At 37.1% G+C, this 23,956-nt stretch overlaps 1 protein-coding gene across 3 annotated transcripts in view; it reads right to left on the bottom strand.

Annotated features, from left to right (window-relative positions):
- Positions 1-23,956, bottom strand: part of ATL1 (atlastin GTPase 1) — an 81,544-nt gene that overhangs the window by 5,563 nt on the left and 52,025 nt on the right. For all 3 annotated transcript variants that reach the window (XM_036110784.2, XM_036110770.2, XM_036110774.2), the window contains exons 8-12: positions 8,634-8,726; positions 7,415-7,553; positions 2,469-2,596; positions 1,343-1,399; positions 391-462 (exon numbers count right to left, since the gene is read on the bottom strand). In XM_036110784.2, the coding sequence (XP_035966677.1) occupies positions 391-462; positions 1,343-1,399; positions 2,469-2,596; positions 7,415-7,553; positions 8,634-8,726 (489 nt within the window). The remainder of the gene's footprint in view (positions 1-390; positions 463-1,342; positions 1,400-2,468; positions 2,597-7,414; positions 7,554-8,633; positions 8,727-23,956) is intronic.

The raw sequence follows: 23,956 nt of genomic DNA, 5'->3' as shown, positions 1-23,956 counted from the left end.
TTGCATGAAGGGAGGTGTAGTGGAGAGGGTAGCACATGTTATTTTAGTCACTAGAGCTTATAAATAGTGGGAAGATGTGGGGAAGGAAGGAAGGAAGGAAGGAGGGAGGGAGGGAGGGAAGGAAGGAAAAGAAAGAAAAAGAAAGGGAAAAGAAAAAATATATCTCTAATGTAGAGAGAACACATTTATGTTTTAAATTGTGCATACATAGTGTTCCTTTCCTAAAAAATATTTTAGGTATACAATAAATAGAAATGTGATATATATAGGCTGAGAAAGAATAAGTCAAAGCCACTTCTTTGCATGTGTAGACAGTGTAACTTGGAAGAAAAAAAAGAATGAACTCATGGAAGAAATACTGATTTTATTTAAATATTATTTAATTCTTACCTCTTCCATCTTTTTGTTGTATGTATCCTTGGCAGTTGCCACGGCCGCTAAATTGTTAGCCTCTGCTGTGGCCTTTGGACAAAGTACAAAATATGATGTAAAATGGAATTCATATTTATTAAACCTTCACAGGCAGTTCTCATTTCTGAGTATCATGTGCAAGAAATGTACAAGAACACAAGGTCATGAAATAATTTGAAAGAATTCAAGTATTTCCACTACATTTTAAAAAATTCATAAAATTAAAATTTCAAAATACATGTAAGTTTACTCGGTAAGCCATAGTTATAAAAATGAATTTCCATTTGGAAGATTTTTTCCTCTTAAAAAAATATTTTTAAGCCTCTCACCAAACGTGGGGGGAAAATCTATAAACCCAAACACATGGGAAATAATACACAGTACATTTTGTATGTACTAATATATATACAAACATGTCTTACGTTTAAGGACTGATACTGATAGAACAATGTATCACTGGTAACAAAAAGGAACTATTAAGAATTTAATTTTTTTAGATAGGTAAGGAAAAAGCTAGTTTCTCCTTTCTTAAATGTTTATTTGTAGAGACCACGTGTTTTAAAACCTGGACCTGCTTTTCTACTTGTTACATGTGTGACCCTAAGCCACAGTATGAGTCTGTTTTCTAAACCAATTTTGTACAAAGAGAATGAAAGCTTTGGTATAAAGTGCTTATATGTCAGCACAAGTGAAGCTCCTCTATGTGTACATGAACCTGGTTAGCTGAACACACAAACAGTAGCTAACAGAAAAATAATCTTCCAATAAATCATTCCAATATTTTTATTTGCTGATTTCCGACTGCCAGATTGGAGCATATCTCTAGCTTAGCATAGCATAAAGCTAAGGAAAGCTTAGCTTTAGTGACAAGTATGTTTTAAAACGTCATGCCTCCTGATTAGTAAATACCTGTAACATGAAAAAAAAATACCTGTAACATGGATTTGGGATGTGGTAATTCTTCACCTTGGTAGATCTTTATATAAGCCTTAAAAAAAAGGAAAGAAAAAGAGAGACTCAGGTTCAAGTAATTCCATTCCATATTTCTCCAATTCTGTTAAATTGTTTTCTAAGCTAAGGTCTTGACAGTTTGGGGAACCATTATCTTTCTCATTTTAATGCCCCCTTTCTTAGTTCTGTTCCTTTTTCCTGAAGTGCCCTTTTCACACAACTCCTCTTGCCAACCCTACCCTTCTTAAAGGCTTAACTCACTGCCACCTCCTCTAAAACTTTCTCACATCCTTCTGCTAGGAGTAACCTTTCTTTTTCAGTTACTCACGGGCATTTGTACCTGCTGATGTCATAAGCTTTATGGAAGAGATTTCTGTAAGGGTCCTTAATCTCCTGCTAAATTCTAAGCTCTTCCATAGTGTTAGGCACAGTAAGAATTCAAATTTTAGGTAGATAAATAACATCTCATTTATTGCCAAGAGTGATGAAGATAATCACACAGGAGGTATGTGACAGGATTTTAAATAACAAAAATGTGAATTTTAAGTCCTTGGAGCATCAATCCACAAATGAGATTGGTAACTGAAATTCCCCCACTGTATGTGGTTGGTTTAAAAAAAAAAAGTGTAGTATTCGGTGCTACCTAAGGTAAACAAGTAAATGCAAATTTAAAATAATTCCACTTCAAATCGGCCCTCGGTGCAGAGAGAGAAATTGCGGAAGAATTTTCTCCAATAGGAAGGCAAAGTATAGCCCCTTTGAGAACATCTTCAGAATGAAGGTAAAATTCTGTATACCTCATGACTGAAGACTACTACATGTTATGGACCTCGAGCAACACCTTCTCCCCCAACAAACAAATAGACTTTACCAACTCTTAGATACATTCATACTTCAAAATATATTTCTCTCAAGATAGTTATCTCTTACGAGTTTTCTTTAAAATTTTAATTTCAGAAAGCAAGCTCCTCTTGGGAGTCTAATGATTTTTTTATTTTTATAGATTCCTCATAACTTTGCCCCCATATTATAGAGTCTATAATTTTTTTGTTTGTTTCAAGGAGGAACTGCATTCTAAAACAATGCTCTAGAAATGAGAGTGATACCTTGAAGTACTCCACCAGACCTCGGCAGGTGATTTTGTTCCCATTGATCTCTTTAATATCTAGGCTCTCAGGACTAAGTAGCCAAGGAATGAGTATTTTCAAGTTTTTGATGAATTCTTCATCTATTTCTACAAGTAAAACACATTCATCATTATTTTAAAAATCCAATCCAGTCCTCCATGCCATAAAATAAAACATCCTTTGATTTCCTCCATTTCTTCCCCAGTGATAAAGCCTTCCCTCACTTTCCCATCATCTAAACAACTCCTGCAGCCAGCCCACTTTTCTCAGGTCGGTGATCCTCCTTGCCTAAACTTCTACTGCTAGTCTTTACTTCATTACATATTTACTTATCCTCCACCCATAAAATAGCTTTCTTGATGTTAAATGTTAAATAAATATTTTATACCCTATTCACATAACCATTTAAGTATTCCGATGTACTTAAGTTTGTTGGTGGTTTTCTAAATGGGGAAAAGGCCAGATACTTACTGGCTTATAAGATATATTCCCTCCAGAAAATGTTATGCTAAAATTGCTGTTTTTAGTGTACCCACCTTATGAAAAGTATATAGAACTGGGTAAGGTGTGATAACTAGAACTCAAGTTCAGAAGGATAGTGCTGGTGATGCCACCTCTGCTGGTGAAACTCACCAGTACAAATTTACATGGCAAGAGGCGGCCATGGAGGCAAATCAGAGGATGCCTGAGTTGTTCACCTATCATGTTTAGGACATTTGATTACACATTCCCATGTTCTAGCATTAGGCTTAAGCTTAACCTTACATATTTAGCAAAGTAACACAGAAAATACATCTTCAGAGAAGTCTTTTGAACAGTGATAATTTCTGAAATCATTAGTTCAAAAGATACAGAAAAACACAACCTACATAAAAAGCAAGATATGTCCGGAGATTTGATATCTTAAGTAAATGTAGTAACTGCCTATAATTTTTTTTCTTTTTTTCTCTTTTTTTTATTATGTTATGTTAATCACCATACATTACATCATTAGTTAACTGCCTATAATTTTTTAAAAATCTGCATTTCAGCAGAGTCACTGAGTTTTCAGGCTTCGGGACTGGTGATTTCTGAGGTCTTAAGAATAAAGATTCAAATTATGTAATTGTGTTTGCATTTTCCTTGCTTGCTATTACAACCCCACTATACATTGAAATACCAATTTACATAAGAATTCATGTTTCTCTTCTCTTGCTTGCTGCTTTTATGAGATGTATAAGCATAATGTTAGAAACCCTTCAGACTTATTTTACTTCATGTTTTGTACACCTCTGAAATTTTAGTGCCCATCTTTTATGAGTACTTGTAGAGGAGTTTATTTAAATGTATTTGCTGTTTGCATTGTACCAATTTTTACTGAAAATTTTGCTTTGTATTGTATTTTGATTTATTCAAATTTCTCATTGTGGTTGGTTTTCTAGTTAGCAATATGCACTAATACTACTGGTGTTGTGTTATGTTACCACGTTCCGTGTTCTGTTTTGCTGCCTGCTGTGCATCTGTATTCACTGATATTAATAGGTTTCTTTTTTGCTATATGACTTTATGGGTTTTTTTTAGCATTTGTAGAATATTTTTTTTTTTTTTTTTTTTTAAGATTTTATTTATTTATTTGACAGAGAGATAGAGCCAGAGAGCACAAGTGGAGAGAATAGCAGAGGGAGAGGGAGAAGCAGGCTCCCCACTTGAGCAGGGAGCCCGATGCGGGGCTCGATCCCAGGACCCTGGGATCATGACCCGAGCCGAAGGCAGACGCTTAACCATCTGAGCCACCCAGGCACCCCAGCATTTGTAGAATATTATTATATATCTAGAATGTATGAATTCTTCCTGAATTTCCGTATAAAACAAAAACCTTTCTCATTATAAAACGACTTTAAAATCACTTCCACACACGTATTTAAATTCCACCCTCCCATTCCCTTATTGGAATGGAACTGGAATGGAATAAGATACACCTGTGTATCTAATGCACCAGCAAGTGTGGTAATTATCATTAACGTAACCAGGATATAACCACATATTTGGATTAAAAATGTGTTCTGAAGGTGGCATGAGCCACAGTCTTTGTTCTCACTGAGACTTCCAATTTTGGATTCAGAAAGTACGAACCGAATATTCATAACATACACAGGTGGTGAGCTCTTGCTAACAATATTAGTTCAGCACAGTAAACACATGACCCAGAACATCTGCAGACCAGATCAATTTACAGAGGTGCACTAACTAGCTCTGGCCCACTGCAAGAGTTCAAATAAACGTGTGGGTAGATGATTATTCGGGATGATGTTATGTTTCCATCATTTCTTCAAATAATTTTTGCCACAAGAGTAAAACTTTGCTAGGAATTCAGGGGCTGGGCCAAAGTGGTTAATCTGTCACAATCATTGGGGACATGATAACATTCTTTCTAAGAACTCTGCAGGGCAGATGCACTGGTTTAGCACTGCTGTGTAAATCAACCAAGAAGATATTTTCTCAGGATTACCTTCATCAGAAACACCTTTTTAAAAATAATTACCTTGCAATGGTGTTTGGCTATGCTTCCTGAAGCCTAACTGAAGCTGCTAAGGAAGTATCTCCACAATTTATGATGTGGTTACTGGTCATTCTACATGTGGTACTATAACAGAGAGCAACCTCAAAAAGAAAGGTAACTCCTTGTTAGTTAAAAGATTCACTATGCTAAAAGAGGTATTCATTGGGCACTTAGAAAGAACTGGTTGAATGTAGCATGAATGAACCTGATCCTTTTGATTTCCTATGTGGGATGTCATTAAATCAATAGTTAATTTGAATCACAGTATTATAAGTTTCATATAATATGGGAAATGGTAAGACAATTTCAATAATGTGAAGGACCATGAACAATATAGTAATTATAACAATTTGGCAGTGAGCTAGAAAGTTATTTCTACAAGTCTGTGAAAGAGTATGTGAGAATTATCATCAAAGAACAATTTTTGCACAATTGTTTATTCAGAGACATTTCTTCCCTAGAGGAAGAAAGTTATTCAGATGCCAACCCTCTGGAAAACAGGACAGCCAGTGGACAAGACATCCTGGATACAAACCACATCAACTTATAAGATTCAAAATGGGATGGAAAAACAATGTGGACAGCTGACTTTCGAAACTGCCCAAGGAGAAACTGAGACTAAGTAGAACATTTTGGCAAACACAGAGATACAGCAGGAGTCCTATAAAGCCTCATCAAAATGCAACTTTGATGGGCACCTGAAGCTGCTTTTCATTTCTTTTTCTCTCAGGCTAACCACTTTGGTAAACTCATAATTTTGGGGTGCCTGTAAAGCAGTTGTGTGGGTTAATATATGTTTAGACATGTGAGTAAAATTTGATGGGAAACAAATCCATTAAAAAATGCAGTTCTATATCTGTGTGATTTGTCTTAAATTCTCTCCCTGAGCTCTTTCACTGCACAATGTGTCAGTTAATTTAAGAACCGTAGCTGTACACTACAAGGACGGAACAGCCAGAGTACTCATTGTCCCAGTAAAGGACTGTTGTTGAAGGCCTGCCCCTCCCGGCCTGGTTACGACTCCCCAACTCCAGAGAAGAAAGAGGGGCCTTGTGGGAGCCCTCTCTTTATGTCATTTACTCAAAACCCACTGAAGGCATTAGGTACCTACACAGTATCAAGAGGTCTGTGCTCACTGGTGGGCTGGAATTCGTAAGTGATAGTGAAATGAAAGAATCCTGCCGTTCATGCATTAATATGTACCTACTGCTATCTGTTCTGTTTATATAAAATGGAAGAAATAATGCTGATGATTGAGATACTTGGGATTCTATTTATGATATGTCATAGTTGAATAGAGGGCATCTGAGTATAAATGCCATGGATACAGGGGGAAAAAATAGGTTTGCTTTTCAAACCTGCCAGTTCCATAAAGGTGGATAGATGTTACGTTGTTCTTTTTTAAGAGGAATGTTAAGGCCCTTTGCGAAGAGCTGTGCTGGAAAGCTTGTTACGGCCCTGCCTCACCAACCCTGGCACAATGCAGAATGACCACAGTAAGTTAAATGTCGGAGCTCAGTGGCGCGGGTACTCACTGCCAGGTTTATAAGTAAAAAAAGTCAGAAATGTCTTTGTACTACTTTGTATTAATTACAAAGCAAATATCTAAAGACCTGGTGATTATTTATGAGGAAATACTTCTGTTTCTTCCGACCCCTACGTCCACCCCATCCCATCCCTTTTTCTAACAAGTTGGGTTGCTTTGGAATCTTAAAATGTTAGTAATGCCTCTGTTTGACAAGCAAACACTATTATTATACTATTAGTATACATTATTTCAAAAACACTCTAGTGCTTTTGGGTTTTTCAGAAACTGGTCCTCATTCAGAAGATTTCATTTTTAGTGAAGCTTTTAATAATTTATAATTAAATTCTTCAGTAGCTTTTTTAAAGAGCTTGAGTTCAGAACTATGCAATGTTTCTTTTGATCTCTAGTTATATAACTTATAACAATAATTATATAACTTATAGCATTTGAATAATATAGACATCTATTTTTCTCCTCTAATGTAAGTAAGGAAAATTTAACAGGAAGACATTAAGGAGCATTTCTCAATGCACAGAGGTGAGCAGGAACCTCTGTGAAAAGGGGAGAGTCACTGCCTCCCAGGTGAACACAGGATTTTGCCTATTTTCTCCGTGTATGTATTCAGTACCCATAGAATCCTACAGTTCATCAAGGGGGTGTGCTCCGGCACCAGCCCAGGACTTCCAGTTCTCTTGAGAATTTTTAATCATCAGCCTCACATAAGTGGATAACCTAAATTAGCAGCTGTAAGCTCAGTAGATAAAATGACAATTTTATAACCAGGATAAGTAATGTAAACATATTCATTAAAAGACAAAATAAATAAATAAAATCTTTAAAAAAAAAAAAAGGACAAACCTTTCAGTTTTCCATCAAAGTTTGGATTGGTAGCTACTTTTAAGCCAGGATGAGGTAGCAGAAAACAGGAAATTTTGGTGAAACAGGAATGGATGTGTTTTCGAACGTTCTGTAGTTCTTCGTGCTGGTTCCCTGAGACCTGCAGCAAATCATTCTAAAGTTTAAACTACTTTCATCATAAACTGAACTCCAAAAGAATTCTGTGACATCTTCTATTTGCTACGTCTGGTCCCACAATGATAAAAATGACATGATAGGACTGGTACTAAAGAAAAAATAAAGTGTTGGGTGAACGGCCATATCTAAGTATAGCATACATATGGCATTATTTTTAGAATTAACAAATGTTTACTCTTATGCTAACTCAGATGGGCCTTCCCATTTTTTTAGTACAAATTAATGGGGTTTTATTCTAGCTAGTTCTTACAAATTCCACTTTTAATTCAAGTACTCATAGGAAACATGAATACATCATAAGATATTCCTACCTTCTTTTCAGGAGATACTCGACAGCCTCTTGTCACCTGGTAGGTATACATTTAAATTCTAGAAAGGCATCTGAATAATTGGGTATTTATAAGCTAAATTGTCCCCATTTTTTCAAATGTATTTCACAGTTAGTTAATAGTACAACTACCCTAAAAGTAATTATAAACCTAAAAAGATAAGCTGAGAGATCCTGATTATCAAGAAACCTTATTTAATCTTGATTTAAAAATTTTTCTCAATAGTTATTTGTTGTGATATCTGTCCATTGTAAGCAATTCATTCAATATTGAACTATCCTGACATTGAAAATGGAGAATCCTCTAATTTCACTTCTGTGAACTATTAGCAAAATGTTCTAAGACTGACTTTGGGGATTTCAAAATTAGATATTTCTGTTAAATTGACTTTTAAACCTTTACTAAAACATGACTCCAGATTTTTGTACTGTCAGCCTTGAATGGACTTAATTATTCAAATTAACAGGTTTATCGTTAGGAATAAATCACTGTTTTGTAAATATCTACAAAAGAATTATCTGTATCATAATTATTGATAATATTTAAAACTGTAACTCTGAAAGTATTGTATTAAATACCAATCTTTGTTCGTAGAGACACTAGAAGGGTCAAATAAGATTATATCTAATAAGTATCCATTCCGCAAATCATTGCAACAAAAATAATTCTATTCACTATTGGTGAAATTTCATGCACCTAAATATCTAACAAACCTTGAGGCGTTTCTCCAAGAATTTGGAGCCACCTTCAGCTCCATATGAAAATTCGTATGGGAAACTCCAATCCCGAACAAGAAATATCAGACTCTAAGAAACAATAAGAAGAAAGGATTGATAAGGGGACTTTAAATGGCCTCCCTGGGCTTTATATTGAAACCAATTAAACACTATTATTATCATTTGAATAGAGTTCTACACCACACTGTAGAATTATAAAAGCAAACATAAAACCTTTGAAAGTTTCTGAGCAATCTCTTCCCTATGAGATCATCCTTCCTGTTCCCACTAAGTGAAAAGAGAAAGCTGCCCCAAAACTCATTGTAGTCACATAGAGCCATTAAGCCTGTTTGAGGGCACCTCCGTCTCTTATCTCTTGGTGGCGTGCATTCATCTTGGCAATTTGGGGACAACTTTTTATGAAGACTCAAGTTTTATTTGAGGAAAGTTTTATCATCTCTTTAAATATTTTTCCTCTATTACATTTGTCCCATTCTCTTCTTCAGAGGCTCTCAGTATATATACACGGTATGCAGGCGGGTAGGAATCCAGGTTTTATGGGGCCCAAAGCTTATAAAATCTGTTGGGGGGAGGGCTCAATAGGAAAAAGAATACATAATTGGGCTTGAAAGTGAACATTTATTTAGAATGAGAAAAATAACAAATTACAAATTAATAAAAAGCTGACGAATATGCAAACACACAAATCCAGAAAAAAAACTAACATATCTTTGTAATAATTTTTTTCCTACTGTTTTTGGCTGCAAATGATTTGATCACTTCATCGTATGATGATTTCAAAATACTCTGATAGAAAGCTAATTCAATCTGTCCTCTAACAAGGCCACATTCTTTATCATAAAAAATTATTATTATTTTTTAAAGATTTTATTTATTTATTTGACAGAGACACAGCGAGAGAGGGAATATAAGCAGGGGGAGGGGTAGAGAGAGAGGGAGAAGCAGACCTTCCGCTGAGCAGGGAGCCCAATGTGGGGCTCGATCCCAGGACCCTGGGATCATGACCTGAGCCAAAGGCAGACGCTTAACGACTGAGCCACCCAGGCACCCATAAAAAAATATTATTGATAGTTTAGAAATGTTTCCATTTCAAAACTTATTTGTAATACCATGTACATTTTTAGTTTCCTCATCTGTCAGGTACGGATATTAATGGAACCCACCTCACAGGACTACTAAGTGAGATATGTATAAGGCATCTCTGGAAGGGTGCCTGCACATAGTTAGTGCTGTGTTAGCTATCTGATTTTTAATTTAATGGCCACATATTTTAGCAAATGGATAGACCATAGTTTATTTTGCCATTATCCTAGATGTTTTCCAGTTTTTCTATTATTCTAAGAAATGCATTGATAAACATCCTTGAAGCTGAATATTTGTTCACATGCAGAAGGACTGGATTTTATCAGGGACTGCGTTTCCAAAATTAGAACAATCATTAGAATTATTTGGGAAACTTTTAAAAGTATAGAATTCTTGGGCCCCACCCCAGACCTCTTGAAACCAAAGTAATAGTAGTTTTCCTTTAAGTGCTTATTATATGCCAACCACAGTGCCAGGAATTATACACATGATATTTCATGCATTCCTGAAACAGCCAAGAGACAGGTTATAATTTATGATGCTTTTCAGAAGAGATAATCTAAAAAGCCCCGCCACCTGACACTAAGGACTTGGCCAAAGGCACAAAGAGATGGAACAGCTAGCATTTAAACCTGGGCTACTTCAAAACCCCTGCTGCACTGGCTCAACAGGAGCATCAAACATGCACTGTAGTTTACAGTCTGACGTCTGCTAAAAGCATGCTTTTTTAAAAAAAACATTATTTATTTTAGAGAGAATGAAAGAGAGAGAGAAAGCACGAGTGGAAGGGCACAGGAAGAGGGAGAAAGATTCCCAAGCAGACTCTGCTGAGCACGGAGCCAGACGTGGGGCTTGATCTCAGGACCCTGAGATCATGACCTGAGCTAAAACCAAGAGTTGAACACTTAACCGACTGTGCCACCCAGGCGCCCCTAAAAGCATGCTTGCATTTATTTATTTATTTATTTATTTATTTATTATTTATAAGATTTTATTTATTTGACAGAGACACAGCAAGAGAGGGAACACAAGCAGGGGGAGTGGGAGAGGGAGAAGCAGGCTTCCCGCTGAGCCAGGAGCCCGATGAGGGGCTCAATCTCAGGACCCCGAGATCATGACCTGAGCCGAAGGCAGATGCTTAACGACTGTGCCACCCAGGTGCCCCTAAAAGCTTGGTTTTTTTAATTATTTATTTATTTATAAGATTTTATTTATTTGACAGAGAGAGACACAGCGAGAGAGGGAACACAAGCAGGGGGACTGGGAGAGGGAGAAGCAGGCTTCCCACTGAGCCAGGAGCCCCATGAGGGGCTCGATCCCAGGACCCCGAGATCAAGACCTGAGCCAAAGGCAGACGCTTAACGACTGAGCCACACAGGCGCCCCTAAAAGCATGCTTTTATATAATTAAGAGATACTTCAAATTTTAGTTTCTGAAAAAATGTAGGAAATTGAGAAAAAAACCAGTAGTTTTTATGAAATTAGCTATCTTTAAATGGTCTTTCTAAAAGTTTTATACCTTCTGAGCTTCTAACTGAATCTTTATTTTAGTCTTGCTTATTAAAATGTGTTGATATGCCTTTTTAAAAAAGATTTTGTTTATTTATTTGAGAGAGAGAGCATGAGGTAGGAGAGCAGAGGGAGAGAAGCAGACTCAGCACTGAGCGGGCAGCCCAATGTGGGGCTCAAACCCGGGACCCTGAAATCATGACCTGAGCCAAAGTCAGACACCCAACTGATTGAACCACCCAGGCGCCTTTGTTGATATGTCTCTTAATTCTCTTTTAATCTCTAGGTTCTTCCTCCATTTCTTCTTTTCCCTTACAGTTTATCTATTAAAGAACCTAGGACTTTGACCTGTAAAGATTCCTATAACCCGGACCTTGCTGACTGCATATTCACAGGCAGTTCAACATGCTCTTCTGTCCTCTGGATTTTCTGCAAATTGGCAGCTGGGTACAGAGCCTTGATTTCAGGTCATATTTTTTTGGCGGAGTGCTCTTCTATCAGAAGGCACACAGTTTATGATTATCTCTCCTTTGGTGAAATTATGTCATCTTTGCTTATCTGAAGTTCATTTGTCAGTAGCTTTGTCATTAAGGGCTCATAAAAACAATATTCTTTGCATCCTTACGTGTTGATAAGTTTGTGACCAGTTATAACAGTTGTGACTTTCTATTTGAAAGTCAGTTTTGCTGAATACAAAATCCTTGGCTCACATCTTCTCTCCTGAAACCAGGGGCACTTCTGGGTTTGCACTACGGATTTTTTAAATTTAATTTAATTTATTTATTTATTTAGTGTGTGTGTGTATTTTCTGGGGAAAGGAGAGATTCTTTTGGAGAGGAGAGTTTAAAAATACCGCTGGGGCACGTGGCTGGCTCAGTCAGTACAGCATGTGACTCTTGATCTTGGGGGGCTGTGAGTTCGAGCCCCACTTCAGGTATAGACATTACTTAAAAATAAAATCTTAAAAAAAAAAATATCCCTATCCACTATCTTAAACAGTCCACTGCCTTTAAAAGATGCCCATTTTTGTCAAAATGAAACATAATAATTTTATAATTCAGAACATTTCTACCTAAAATATGTTATTTTGAAAACAGAGATTAGCTAGGAAGCAATTTTTGAAAAACAGAGGTTCATGAACCAGGATAAATGAAACCAAGTATGTGGATTTGGCTATATTTTGCATTTTTCTTGGAGAATTTTAGTTTCATTTTTTGGTGTTTTTCACTGGGCATCTTCCGACTTAGGGAGATATATTAAGGACCATGTGTAGCATAGGATCAAATATGAAATCTTATTTTCTGAAATCAGTAATCTATATTCTAGCTATCCATCTATCGGCAGTATCAAATTCCCAAGTTCTCTGCTTAATGCTCCCATCCAGAGATGTGCTGGTAAACTTGCTCTCCCAGAACAACAAAATGCCCTGATTTTGTAGCATTTGACCATTTCTGTGGTGTAAATATGCCCATCATGGCTGATTTCAAGCTACTAGCAATTTAATAGTTGGCTTCTATAATTCCTGACCATTTACTAATTAGCTCTCATGAACTGGTAGAAGCCAGCTACAGCACACCCACCCGCCCCATCCCCTCCCAAGATAATTTGCTTTATATTTAAAATGTATGGAATTCTAGGAATCTCAGTCCTTATGTCAAAGTCATCAGTTTTTCCACAATGCTGAATCTTGATTTGTTCATACATACAGGTAGAGATAAAAAAATATATAAATTATCCTAATTTGTTCAGATAAAAATATTTGAAGTCATAAATACTTTTTTTAATGAATTAATTCCAGTCAGCAAATGGGGCAAATAATGGGACCTATGCTGTGCATATCCCACCAATGATCACATATATTTTTCTTAGTCATCAAAAACATTATAACCTTTGTTAACTTCCCTTTGGGGGCTATATCCTCCAGGAAATTATTCAAAAAGATGTTATAGCACTACGATGAGTGACAGTGAAAAACTGAGAAAAAATCCAAATGCTCAACAGCAGGAAAACAGTTACTCAATTTATGGCATATTAATATGATAACATATTAATAGCTATTAATATTACAAATACATGGAATATATAAATACATGTGTTGATTATGTCAGAATAAAAACTTATATAAAATAATGTTATTAGCAATATAATGGTAAATGTATGAGCACCTCCATTACAAATATGTGAAAAAAACTCCCAAACTCCCAGGAAGAGACTAACTGTTCTAAAGCCTTAGAGCCAGTAAATACCTGAGCTGGTTTTTAACCACTTAATCAATCAATTTCAGTTCTAATTTCAGTTTCAGATAACAACTAAACACAGTTTAGAACTTGTTTTAAACCCATCTAACAAAGTACAACTCCAATCAACAGCCCACTGAACGTCAACCGATCAGTGACAGCCTCATACTTTAAAAGTCAGTTAAGTAGTGCAAGACTCACTCCAGAAAATTCACTAAGGCTGATGTCAACCCATTTCTCACCTCTATAGCCAGCAAAAAACATACTTCTGGGGGCGCCTGGGTGGCTCAGTTGGTTAAACGACTGCCTTCGGCTCAAGTCATGATCCTGGAGACCGGGGATCGAGTCCCGCATCGGGCTCCCTGCTCAGCAGGGGGTCTGCTTCTCCCTCTGACCCTCCCCCCTCTCATGCTCTCTCTCTCAAATAAATAAATAAAATCTTAAAAAAAAAATACTTCTGTATTCAACAACAAAAATTTTAAAACCAACATCAACCCATTCCTGCCTCTGTAAACCACATAACTTCAAAACAAATTCCTAAACCTTATATATAATTGTTAGTTTGCTTTGCTCAGTGAGACTAAGCCTCACCAGCATATCTCTTGTACTTAATAAAGCAATAAATTCAGTTTTGGGGGGCGCCTGGGTGGCTCAGTTGGTTAAGCGACTGCCTTCGGCTCAGGTCATGATCCTGGAGTCCCTGGATCGAGTCCTGCATCGGGCTCCCTGCTCGGCAGGGAGCCTGCTTCTCCCTCTGACCCTCCCCCCTCTCATGTGCTCTCTCTCTCTCTCTCATTCTGTCTCAAATAAATAAATAAAATCTTTAAAAAAAAAAAAATTCAGTTTTGGTTTTTGTATTAGATTTTGAGTGATGGTCTCATCCTTTGACAGTTCTGGAAGTCCCTCACTTCGCAGCAGTCACCTCAGACTAAGGTGAATTCTCCTTGTCCCTTGTTCCAAAATCCCATTTGTCCTTCAAATTTATTTCCAGTTGAATAGGCCTCAACAATTATCTGATTTAAGTTCTGATTTGTTTCATTGAGCTCTTGTCACTGATTCATTTATCCTAGGATTTTTGTTATAAAGACCCAATAGGTCGGGCGCCTGGGTGGCTCAGTTGGTTAAGCGACTGCCTTCGGCTCAGGTCATGATCCTGGAGTCCCTGGATCGAGTCCCGCATCGGGCTCCCTGCTCGGCAGGGTGTCTGCTTCTCCCTCTGACCCTCCCCCCTCTCATGCTCTCTCTCTCATTCTCTCTCTCAAATAAATAAATAAAATCTTTAAAAAAAAAAAAAAAAAAAAGACCCAATAGGTCTTTATATTACAAATACCTAGGTCTTCATATAAGGTCATCAGTTCTAAGTCTTTGTATAGGACAATTCAACCTTTAGTTTTGGAAGAGTACTCATTTGATAAGTAATTAGACCTAATTTTTGTATAAGGTTATTAGAACTTCTGGTTTGGAGGTGTACCATTCAGTAAATATTTTTGCTCTTAGCCTCTTTATGCTTTTGCTGCTTGCTTTGCCTTCTTTTGCTTGACAATTCATACAAAGTGTTGTCTCATGTATTTTTCCTTTGTCTTGAATTGTCTTGTGTCGCTGAATGTATAGGGAAGTGGTCCAGAAAGAACAGATAAAGGCATAAATTTAGTAAGTCTCCAGACCAATCAAGAGGCCCCAAAGACTAATGATTGGAGGCCTGTTAAACTGGCAACAAATTTACACAAAAGTAATTAGTCAAACTTAGCCTTGGAAGCCCTACAAAACTTTTAAGGGGACACTCAATCCTGTCAATTTGTGAGTCACGGTGCTTAGTCCATAACACAGGATCAATGACTATTAGATTATTGATTATACAGCACTGTCCTGAACTCTGCTCGCTTGAGGAACCAAGCTGTTTTTCAGAGCACACACTTTTGACCAACTTGTTACAGGCCTGTATATATCAAAGCTGGACCCTCCTCCTGGAAAAATGTCTGCTTTCTATTTGTATTGCACTATAATCCTAATTATTGCACTTAGAAGAATAAATGATGTTTTCAAAAAAATTCAGAATAACAGTGGTCATTATGGTGATCTTTGTACATGTCAAAATAAATAACTAATACAGTTAAGGGGAGCTCTATAAAAATTAAGAGATATAATATCAAACACTCATTAGTTAGCCTCTTTAATTAGTAAACTGTGACCTCAAAACAAAAGGCTGAATCCAAGATCTCATCTCTCAATTTGACTCTCTTACCTACTGAGATACCTTGTATCTCTTTCAGTTTTATCTTCACCACTCACTTCACCCCTTCAATCCCTTCTGCTCCTTCCCCTGACCCCCTAAATGATTTCCGCAGGACTTTTTGCAGAAAGGGACTGGCCACGTTGCCCCAAACAACATCAAATTGCTAAACCGCAAGGCTCTATAGAAGCTGAATTTAAACCCTGGTCTAGAGTTGAGTTTCAAGGAATTTCTTTAACCCAAGAACACAGAAATTTGCTGCATAATTTAGGATTTTGTTAGATACTTACTGACCTGAATTATCAGTCCTGTTCCAACTAGTTCACTTAATTGTTAGTCCCTCAGATGGGGAAAAAAATGGTTAAGAGCAGTAGGGTAAAAAAAGACCAGGAGAACATTTAAACAACCCAGCTCTTCAAAATAATAATAATAATAATAATAATAATAATAATAATAAATTAAAACATTTTAATAGTCTTTAGAAGGCAAGAAAAATAGACAAAACACCACATAAGGCCATTTCAGAAGACTTTCTCTTAGAGATTAATGGCCAAAGATTCAAAGTTGTAAACAAAATAAAGATCAATTATAGGAAATGTTATAAATAGACTTCAGGAATTTTCAAACAATCTTCTGGGTATCTAGCTAAAGTAAATGGAACCTTGTCTTCTCTTTTTTAAATGGGCTCAAACATAAAATACAGGAATCAGAAGAAAAAAGCTTGAATGAAAAATCGTCGATTTAAAAATCTCCAATATATAGGTGACTTTTCAGAGGGGCTTGAATACTTAGCAAAGTGGAAATCAAAACAAATCTGTGGCCCTCCAGGTAAAAAAAGACCAAAATATCCTCTATTCTCTAGGAATCAGGAACCTACCCATAGCGACACCTATAGACATAGCAAGCAAAAAATCCACTTGAAGAACCAATGTCCTTTATGGGATAAAAATACCTACAATGTGTATGACTCTAAAGAGACTGAAGGGAGGACGCCTGTGTGGCTCAGTTGGTTAAGCGTCTGCCTTCGCCTCAGGGTCATGATCCCAGGGTGTTGGAATCAAGTCCTGCATCGGGCTCCTTGCTCAGCAGGGAGCCTGCTTCTTCCTCTGCCTGCCGCTCCCCCTGCTTTGCTCGCTCTCTCTCTCTCTCTCTGACAAATAAATAAAATCTTTAAAAAAAGAGACTGAAGAATCTCTTTGAGCAAAAATCACCAAGGACATAAGCAGAAAAGTTGGAGAAGAATCTAAAGGAGTCCAGATTAATACCTTCCAAATTACATAAATCTTTTTTTTACATATATTAAAAAATTAGGCCAGAGCAGGTATTAAATTACAACATGCACACATCAGTGACTCATTGCCTTTTGCAGCCTATCTCCTGAGCCAGTAGCCAAGGCTTATCCTCTTGCCTCAGAGCAGTTCAATCTTGTCTAACTACTTGAAGCATCTTCAGACTCTGTACTAGGATCACCTTTAAATCTGATGGTACCATATACAATCACTATTGCTAACCGAAAACAACTAACGTTTTTCTGTTAGTCTTAACTAACGAAATATGTTATTTTATTCTTTTTGTATCACTGCCCAGCAACTAATACTTTTTTTTTTAGACTTTTTTTATTTGACAGAGAGAGACACAGCGAGAGAGGGAACACAAGCAGGGGGAGTGGGAGAGGGAGAAGCAGGCTTCCCGCCGAGCAGGGAGCCTGATGCGGGGCTCGATCCCAGGACCCTGGGATCATGACCTAAGCTGAAGGCAGACGCCTAACAACTGAGCCACCCAGGTACCCCCCTCCTTTTTTTTTTTAAGTAGGCTCCACACCCAGCGGGGAGTGCAATGCCGGGCTTGAACTTACAACCCTGAGATCAAGACCTGAGCTGAGCTGAGTCAGATGCTTAACCAATTGAGCCACCCAGGTGTCCCTAACAACTAATACTTCCAATTCAGAAACTACTACGCTTACCCACTGAAAGAGAATTTCATGATTGTGTTTCTGCAGTTCAAGAAGGGGCCATGCCCAGTACAAATATTTTGGACACTCTCACACCAACTTATGACTTAATACTGTTTATGGATCTTATCTTAAAAATGTAAAGAGGTAATACTAGGATGGATATGTAATAGCTATACCAGATCTTGAATCCAGGTCTTTCAATTTCAAGTCCAATGGATTTACTTATATGCAAACTATATACAATCCCAAATAGGTATATGACAGCATAATTAGCAAACATTAATTGAACATCTGCTGTATGAACTCAGGTGTACTAGACTAAAAAAAGCAAACTACAAAGCTCCTGCTCTTAAGGTATTTATAATTTAGTGAGATGGGATGTACACATTCAAATCTAAGACTACAAGATATAGCTGAGTAAGTGCCTAGGATTAGGGGGAGGAAGAGAAGCACTGAAGAGTGGTGGAGTGCCGGGGTGTTGAGCCTGTGGCCTACCTATGAATGTAGGTTGATGAGCAGCTCTGCAATTTAAAGAGATTACGTGACCAGGGACAAGTTTGTCAACTACTCTGTGCCTTAGTGTTTCCTCATCAGTTAAAAAAGAGAAAGAGTAAAGAAGGAACATTATTATTTATTTTTATATAACTATAGTGAGTGTCACTTGAATAATGTAAGAAACATACTTAGCACAGTGCCTGGCACAAATAAATGCTCAATAAATTATTCTTGTTATACAAGTCTTCTAGACATTTCAGGTACCTAAATGTGGACATTGGGAGAATCCTGCTGTATACCACTGATCTGCTTCTATGTGGCCAGATGAATATTTATTCTGATTCGTACAGCTTTTGGATCACCCAAATTACTCTCTGGACAGAACATGGGATAAGGTAGCTTTCTCAGACAGTTGTCCTTTTTCTCAGCCCTACCATCGTATCTTTTCCTTTAATTTACAGCCCGACCAGGCAAACAACAGCCTTTCATTTTCTTAGTGAAGTCATGTATTTCTCTGGTATGACTTGGTAGTTACAGTCATCATAGATCTTTGACCAAGAATATTTTACTTTAAAGTAGTTGAAATCACTATCAAAGAATTTATTCTGTAGATGAACATTTTTAAATCATAGGAATAAAGGATCCTTAAATATAATTAAGTAAACCAGAGTAAAATAATTCCCAATTTTCCATATGTAGGCCCAATCTGAATGAGAAATTGTGAGAAACAGGAGGTTTATCCTAATACAACAATATATTATTATATGCCTCCTCTATTGTTATTTTCTACCAATCTTCAGTTTAACCATAACACTGGCATGGACTGAGCTGCTCACTAATAATTACATCTCCACCAAAAGAAACATGAAAAGTTGAGTTTCATCTTATCTCACAAAGAGGATTCAAATCTTTTTTTCCCCCAGCTTCACTGAAATATAATTGACATACCACATTGTGTATGTTTAAGGTCTACACCATGATGATGACATACATATACATTGTGAAACGGTTACCACAATAAGGTTAGCTAACATATCCATCACCTCACATACTTATCATTTGTGTGTGTGGGTGTGGGTGTAGTGAGTCAAATCTGTTTCTAAGGCCTGGGGTGTTTGGAGGGCCTTTAAGCATATGAAAATGGTTCATAAAAATGCTATGGGAGAAAACTGGGATGAGTTAATTAATCCAGAAGGTGAAGTACTTAAAAATCTTAAAAAAAAAGGTAAAATAAAAAATGTGAATTATTTGCTGATATCTCTGCTCTTTCACTAAGGAGGTGAAAGAGCAGAGAATAAATGTAAGTATACCTAAAATATGTGCTGAGGAATGAAATAAATCTTCTAAGAAAAGAGAATTAAAGTTTGTGTGCAGGAAGGTTTTTTTAGGGTTTAATCCTTCTTGTCTTCCTATTACAGGTAAAACTTGTTACTAAGCTCTTGTACATACAAATGTACATACAAATGCACATAGACACAGCATCCCATTTCTCTGTTACCAGAAGCTCCCCTCCCATAGATGCCCTCTGCCAGGGTGTGCCCAGCGGCTAATTCAGTCCTCAAATGTTATGTCTTGCTCTGGGTTCTACTTCCCGAGTGTGCTAAATACAGGCTCACAAGGAGCAGTTGTTAAAGTTTGAGGAATTTCACAAGTCAGTTGACATCACGGTTGCAGCTTGAAATCAGCCATGGTAAACGTATTTGTACCTCAGAAATCAGTAAATGCTTTCAATCAGGACCACCTCCTCCCTCCTCGCCAGCCAGCTGTAAACATTTATCAGCATACCACTGGCTAAACTTTACACTTCAGTACTGCTTTTAAACTGAATTCACTTCCCTTTTAGTTCTCTTCTTAAAAACAGTTTTTAGTAATACAACAGATACTTTGTTAGCTTGATATAAATTGGCTTTTGATATAAGAATCAAATTAATCTGTTAATTTAGCTATTCACTTCATTGACTAACTGCCCTCCCTTTTCCTGCCTGTGATAGATCTTGTTCATTATTTACAATTTCACCGTTTCAGAGGTAAGAATTCTTCTATTTTAAATTTGTTAAATTTAGTTTTGAGTACAAATTATTATTTTTTAAATTTCATTACCTCTCATCTTAGTCTCTCAGGCAATGCTTAAAATTTCTTCTCCACACTTTTATCCAAATAAATAAAGCTGTTGTCTTCTGAGATGGAGGAAGAGGTTAGAAGTGATGACCTCTCAAAACAGCTTGTGAATTAACTGAACTTTGATTTAAAAGTTATTTTATATTTGAACTTTTTCTCTTGAGACTTTTTCTAATTTAAATGTGAATTATTCTGTAGGCAGTAAGCTCATTAACATTGCTCTTAACGATGTTTTTAAAAAAATGTGAATTAGGGCGCCTGAGTGGCTCAGTTGGTTAAGCGTCCTGGGATCGAGCCCTGCATCGGGCTCCCTGCTCAGTGGAGAGTGCTTCTCCCTCTGCACCCCACCCCATCCCGCCCCCTCCCCACTCCTGCATACTCGCTCGATATCTCTCTCACAAAAATAAATAAAATCTTAAAAAAAAAGGTAAAATAAAAAATGTGAATTATTTGCTGATATCTTAAACATTCTGAAATCTGAATACATTAGCATATTACCTTTTAATTTCATGATGTATAGAATTTGGTTGCATTTTAAATATTATTAAATATCTTCGGAAGCCACATTTGTTATTTAATGACATTCTCATTTCAATTTCAGATACTTTGATTTACAGGTGCCAACTTGTTTAGGAGTCATTGTTGACTCATTCAGTCAAAACTTTTTTTCAGGATGCCTGGGTGGCTCAGTCGGTTAGGCGGCTGCCTTCAGCTCAGGTCATGATCCCGGGGTCCTGGGATTGAGCCCCGCACCGGGCTCCTTGCTGGGATTGAGCCCCGCATCGGGCTCCTTGCTATGTGGGGAGCCTGCTTCTCCCTCTGCCTACTGCTGCTCCTGCTTGTACTCTCTCTGACAAATAAATAAATAAAATAAAAACAAAACAAAAAATAAAAACAAAAACTTTTTCTCACTGACATTTCAAAATGCCACCAGTTTGCCAACAAGTGATAATCTCTTAAAGTTTTTTTCTATTGTTTGTTCTCAATTCATTATTATTATTATTTTACCAAAAGCAGTACCTCTCCCTGTGTCTCCCTCCCTTTCTTTCTTTTTCTTTTTCTTTCTTTCTTTCTTTCTTTCTTTCTTTCTTTCTTTCTTTCTTTCTTTCTTTCTTTCTCTTTCTTTCTTTCTCTTTCTTTCTTTCATCTATCTATCTATCTATCTACCTATCTATCTAATCAAAGCATGGGTTAGTCTCTTTTCTTCTGGCAAAGTGTAAGAAGCAGTAACATTTGCTGGTAAGACTTAAAAATCCTTTCCAGAATTTACAATGGAGTTCCCAGTCAGCCAATGGATCTGGAGAGTAACAAGTTCAGAGAAGAGAAAAATCAAAGCTGACAGCCCCATTACTATATAATACTCCAACTATCAACCTGACAAATTATTATTTTTTAAAGGTAACAGTCTAGGGGTGCTGGGTGGTCGTTAAGCGTCTGCCTTCAGCTCAGGTCATAATCCCAGGGTCCTGGGATCGAGCCCCGCATCAGCCTCCCTGCTCAGTGGAGACCCTGCTTCTCCCTCTCCCTCTGCTGCTCCTCCTGCTTGTGCTCTCTCTCTCTGTCAAATAAATAAATAAAAGCTTTAAAAAAAAATAAATAAAGGTAACAGGGTCTAGTAGGTATTGTAAACCAAAGAGAAGATTGTAAGCAGGGACTGGTTTTATTCTATCTGGACTCCTCTCCCCACCCCCTTCCCTAGACCTCAGGGAAAGATCCACACTCCTTCTTCACTCAAAGCATACCATCGTCTCTCCCTGCAAAGGCCCCTTTCTTGCTTTATCCTATTTTTCCCAGATCCCCACTCCCATTCAACTGTCTGCTCTCAATCATACTCACTCTAATATGTATTATTTTTGTGTATATAGAGCATTTTAAGTAATCATAAATTACTGTGTTCTAAATCTCAAACTTTTTTCCTACTTAATTCAGTATGGATTTTAACACTCTATTCATGCGACTCTGTAGATTATGGGTTCATTGCCTTTGGATGTTGCAAAATATTCCAGAATGTGCTTCTCACCATATTTATGTACCCATTCTTCTAGTGATGGACACCTCTGCTGCCTCCCACTTCCTGCTACTACTACTCTATCAATGCTACAGTGAATATCCTTACACATTTTCCCTGCTTCACAGAATCGCTGCTCCAATCTGCACTTTCACCAACAGGCCTGAGTGCTCGCCCTTACCCAAATCCTAGCTATCATTTGGTATTATACCCCTGTTCAACTTTTTGCCTATGAGTGTAAAATGGTATCTTGTTGTTTTAATTTTTATCTGATTATCAATGAGACTTGACATCCTTTCAAAAATGTGTTAGCCATTCAGGTTTCCTTTCTGTGAATTGTCTCTATGTCCTTTGCCTATTTTTTCTTTATTCAGTTTAACATTTTTGAATGGTTTTGTTTTGTTTTTAAGACTTTATTTTCCTAGTGCAGTTTTAGATTTACAATAAAATCGAAAGGAAGGTACAGAAATCTGCCATATACCACCTGCCCCTACACATGCATAGCCTCCCCCATTCTCAACATCACTTACCAGAATGGTTATAAGACACAGCAAAAGCTAGATGAGTACCAGAGACAGGATATTGGGTGGGGGCAAGTTTTTTGAAGGTCTTTCTTTCTTTCCTTTTCCTCCCTCCCTCTCTTTCTTTCTTTTCTTTTCTTCTTTTTCTTTCTTTTTCTTTCTTTCTTTCTTTCTTTCTTTCATTCATTCATTCATTCATTCATTCTTGGTTTTATTTAGTCTAAGACTTAGCTTCAGTCCCTCTGATAAGCCTAGGCTGAAGCTGTCATGCTTCAGGTAAGCAGTTGTTGGTGTTTAAATCTGTACCTCCTCCAGGTTTTCAAGGCTCTTTGACTTAATTAAAATCTCCTGGTTCTTGATATATAAAGAGGGCTGAGGCAGAGGGAGCATTAATGGGCCAAATAATCACTTATACCACTCAATACAAGCTCAGATATTGCCCTGACATTATCCTGCTGGTCCAAGCAGAGGCTGAGCTGGTTGCTATTCTGATACCTAGTGCAATGAAGCAAGTGATGGTTCACACAGGTCAATGTGTAAGAAAGAAAAAAGTGGGGTGCCTCGCTGGCTCAGTTGGAAGAGCATGGGATTCTTTTGGGGTCTTCAGTTTGGACCCCACATGGGTCCAAACTATTATTTATTTAAATAAATAAAGCGAGAGAAAGAAAGAAAGAGGGAAAGAGAGAGAGAGAAAGAAAGAGAAAGAGAAAGATAGAAAAAAAGCACCTCCAAAAAACTTGCTCCAACCCAATATCCTGTCTCTGGTACTCATTTAGCTTTTGCTGTGTCTTGTAACTCCTATTTTCCCAGGAATCTTGTTTGTTTTTAACTTTTATGTTTGACAAATTCATCAATTTTTTTTTTTTTTTTTTAGTTTTTGTGACATCTCTAGCGTTGGATTCAGGGGAGAAAAGATGATATTCTTGTAGGAACCAAAATATCTAATTCATCTTTTCATTTTCCCAGTTTGTTAAATTTTTATTTCCCTATTTTAATCTCCTACTTGCATCAAATAGCATTAACAAAGTTATCAAAGTACTTGTTGAATGAAATAAAAAAGGAAGAAATGTGACCCTCTCAATTAATTAATATACCTGGTTATACTCTTCAGAAAAATTTAATAAGAATTTACCATCATTTTACCC

The sequence above is a fragment of the Halichoerus grypus genome, chromosome 8, assembly GCF_964656455.1.
Source record: "Halichoerus grypus chromosome 8, mHalGry1.hap1.1, whole genome shotgun sequence".
Classification (NCBI taxonomy): domain Eukaryota; kingdom Metazoa; phylum Chordata; class Mammalia; order Carnivora; family Phocidae; genus Halichoerus; species Halichoerus grypus.
The sequence above is the reverse complement of the archived record's forward strand: the minus strand, read 5'-3'. Positions and strand labels throughout refer to the sequence as shown.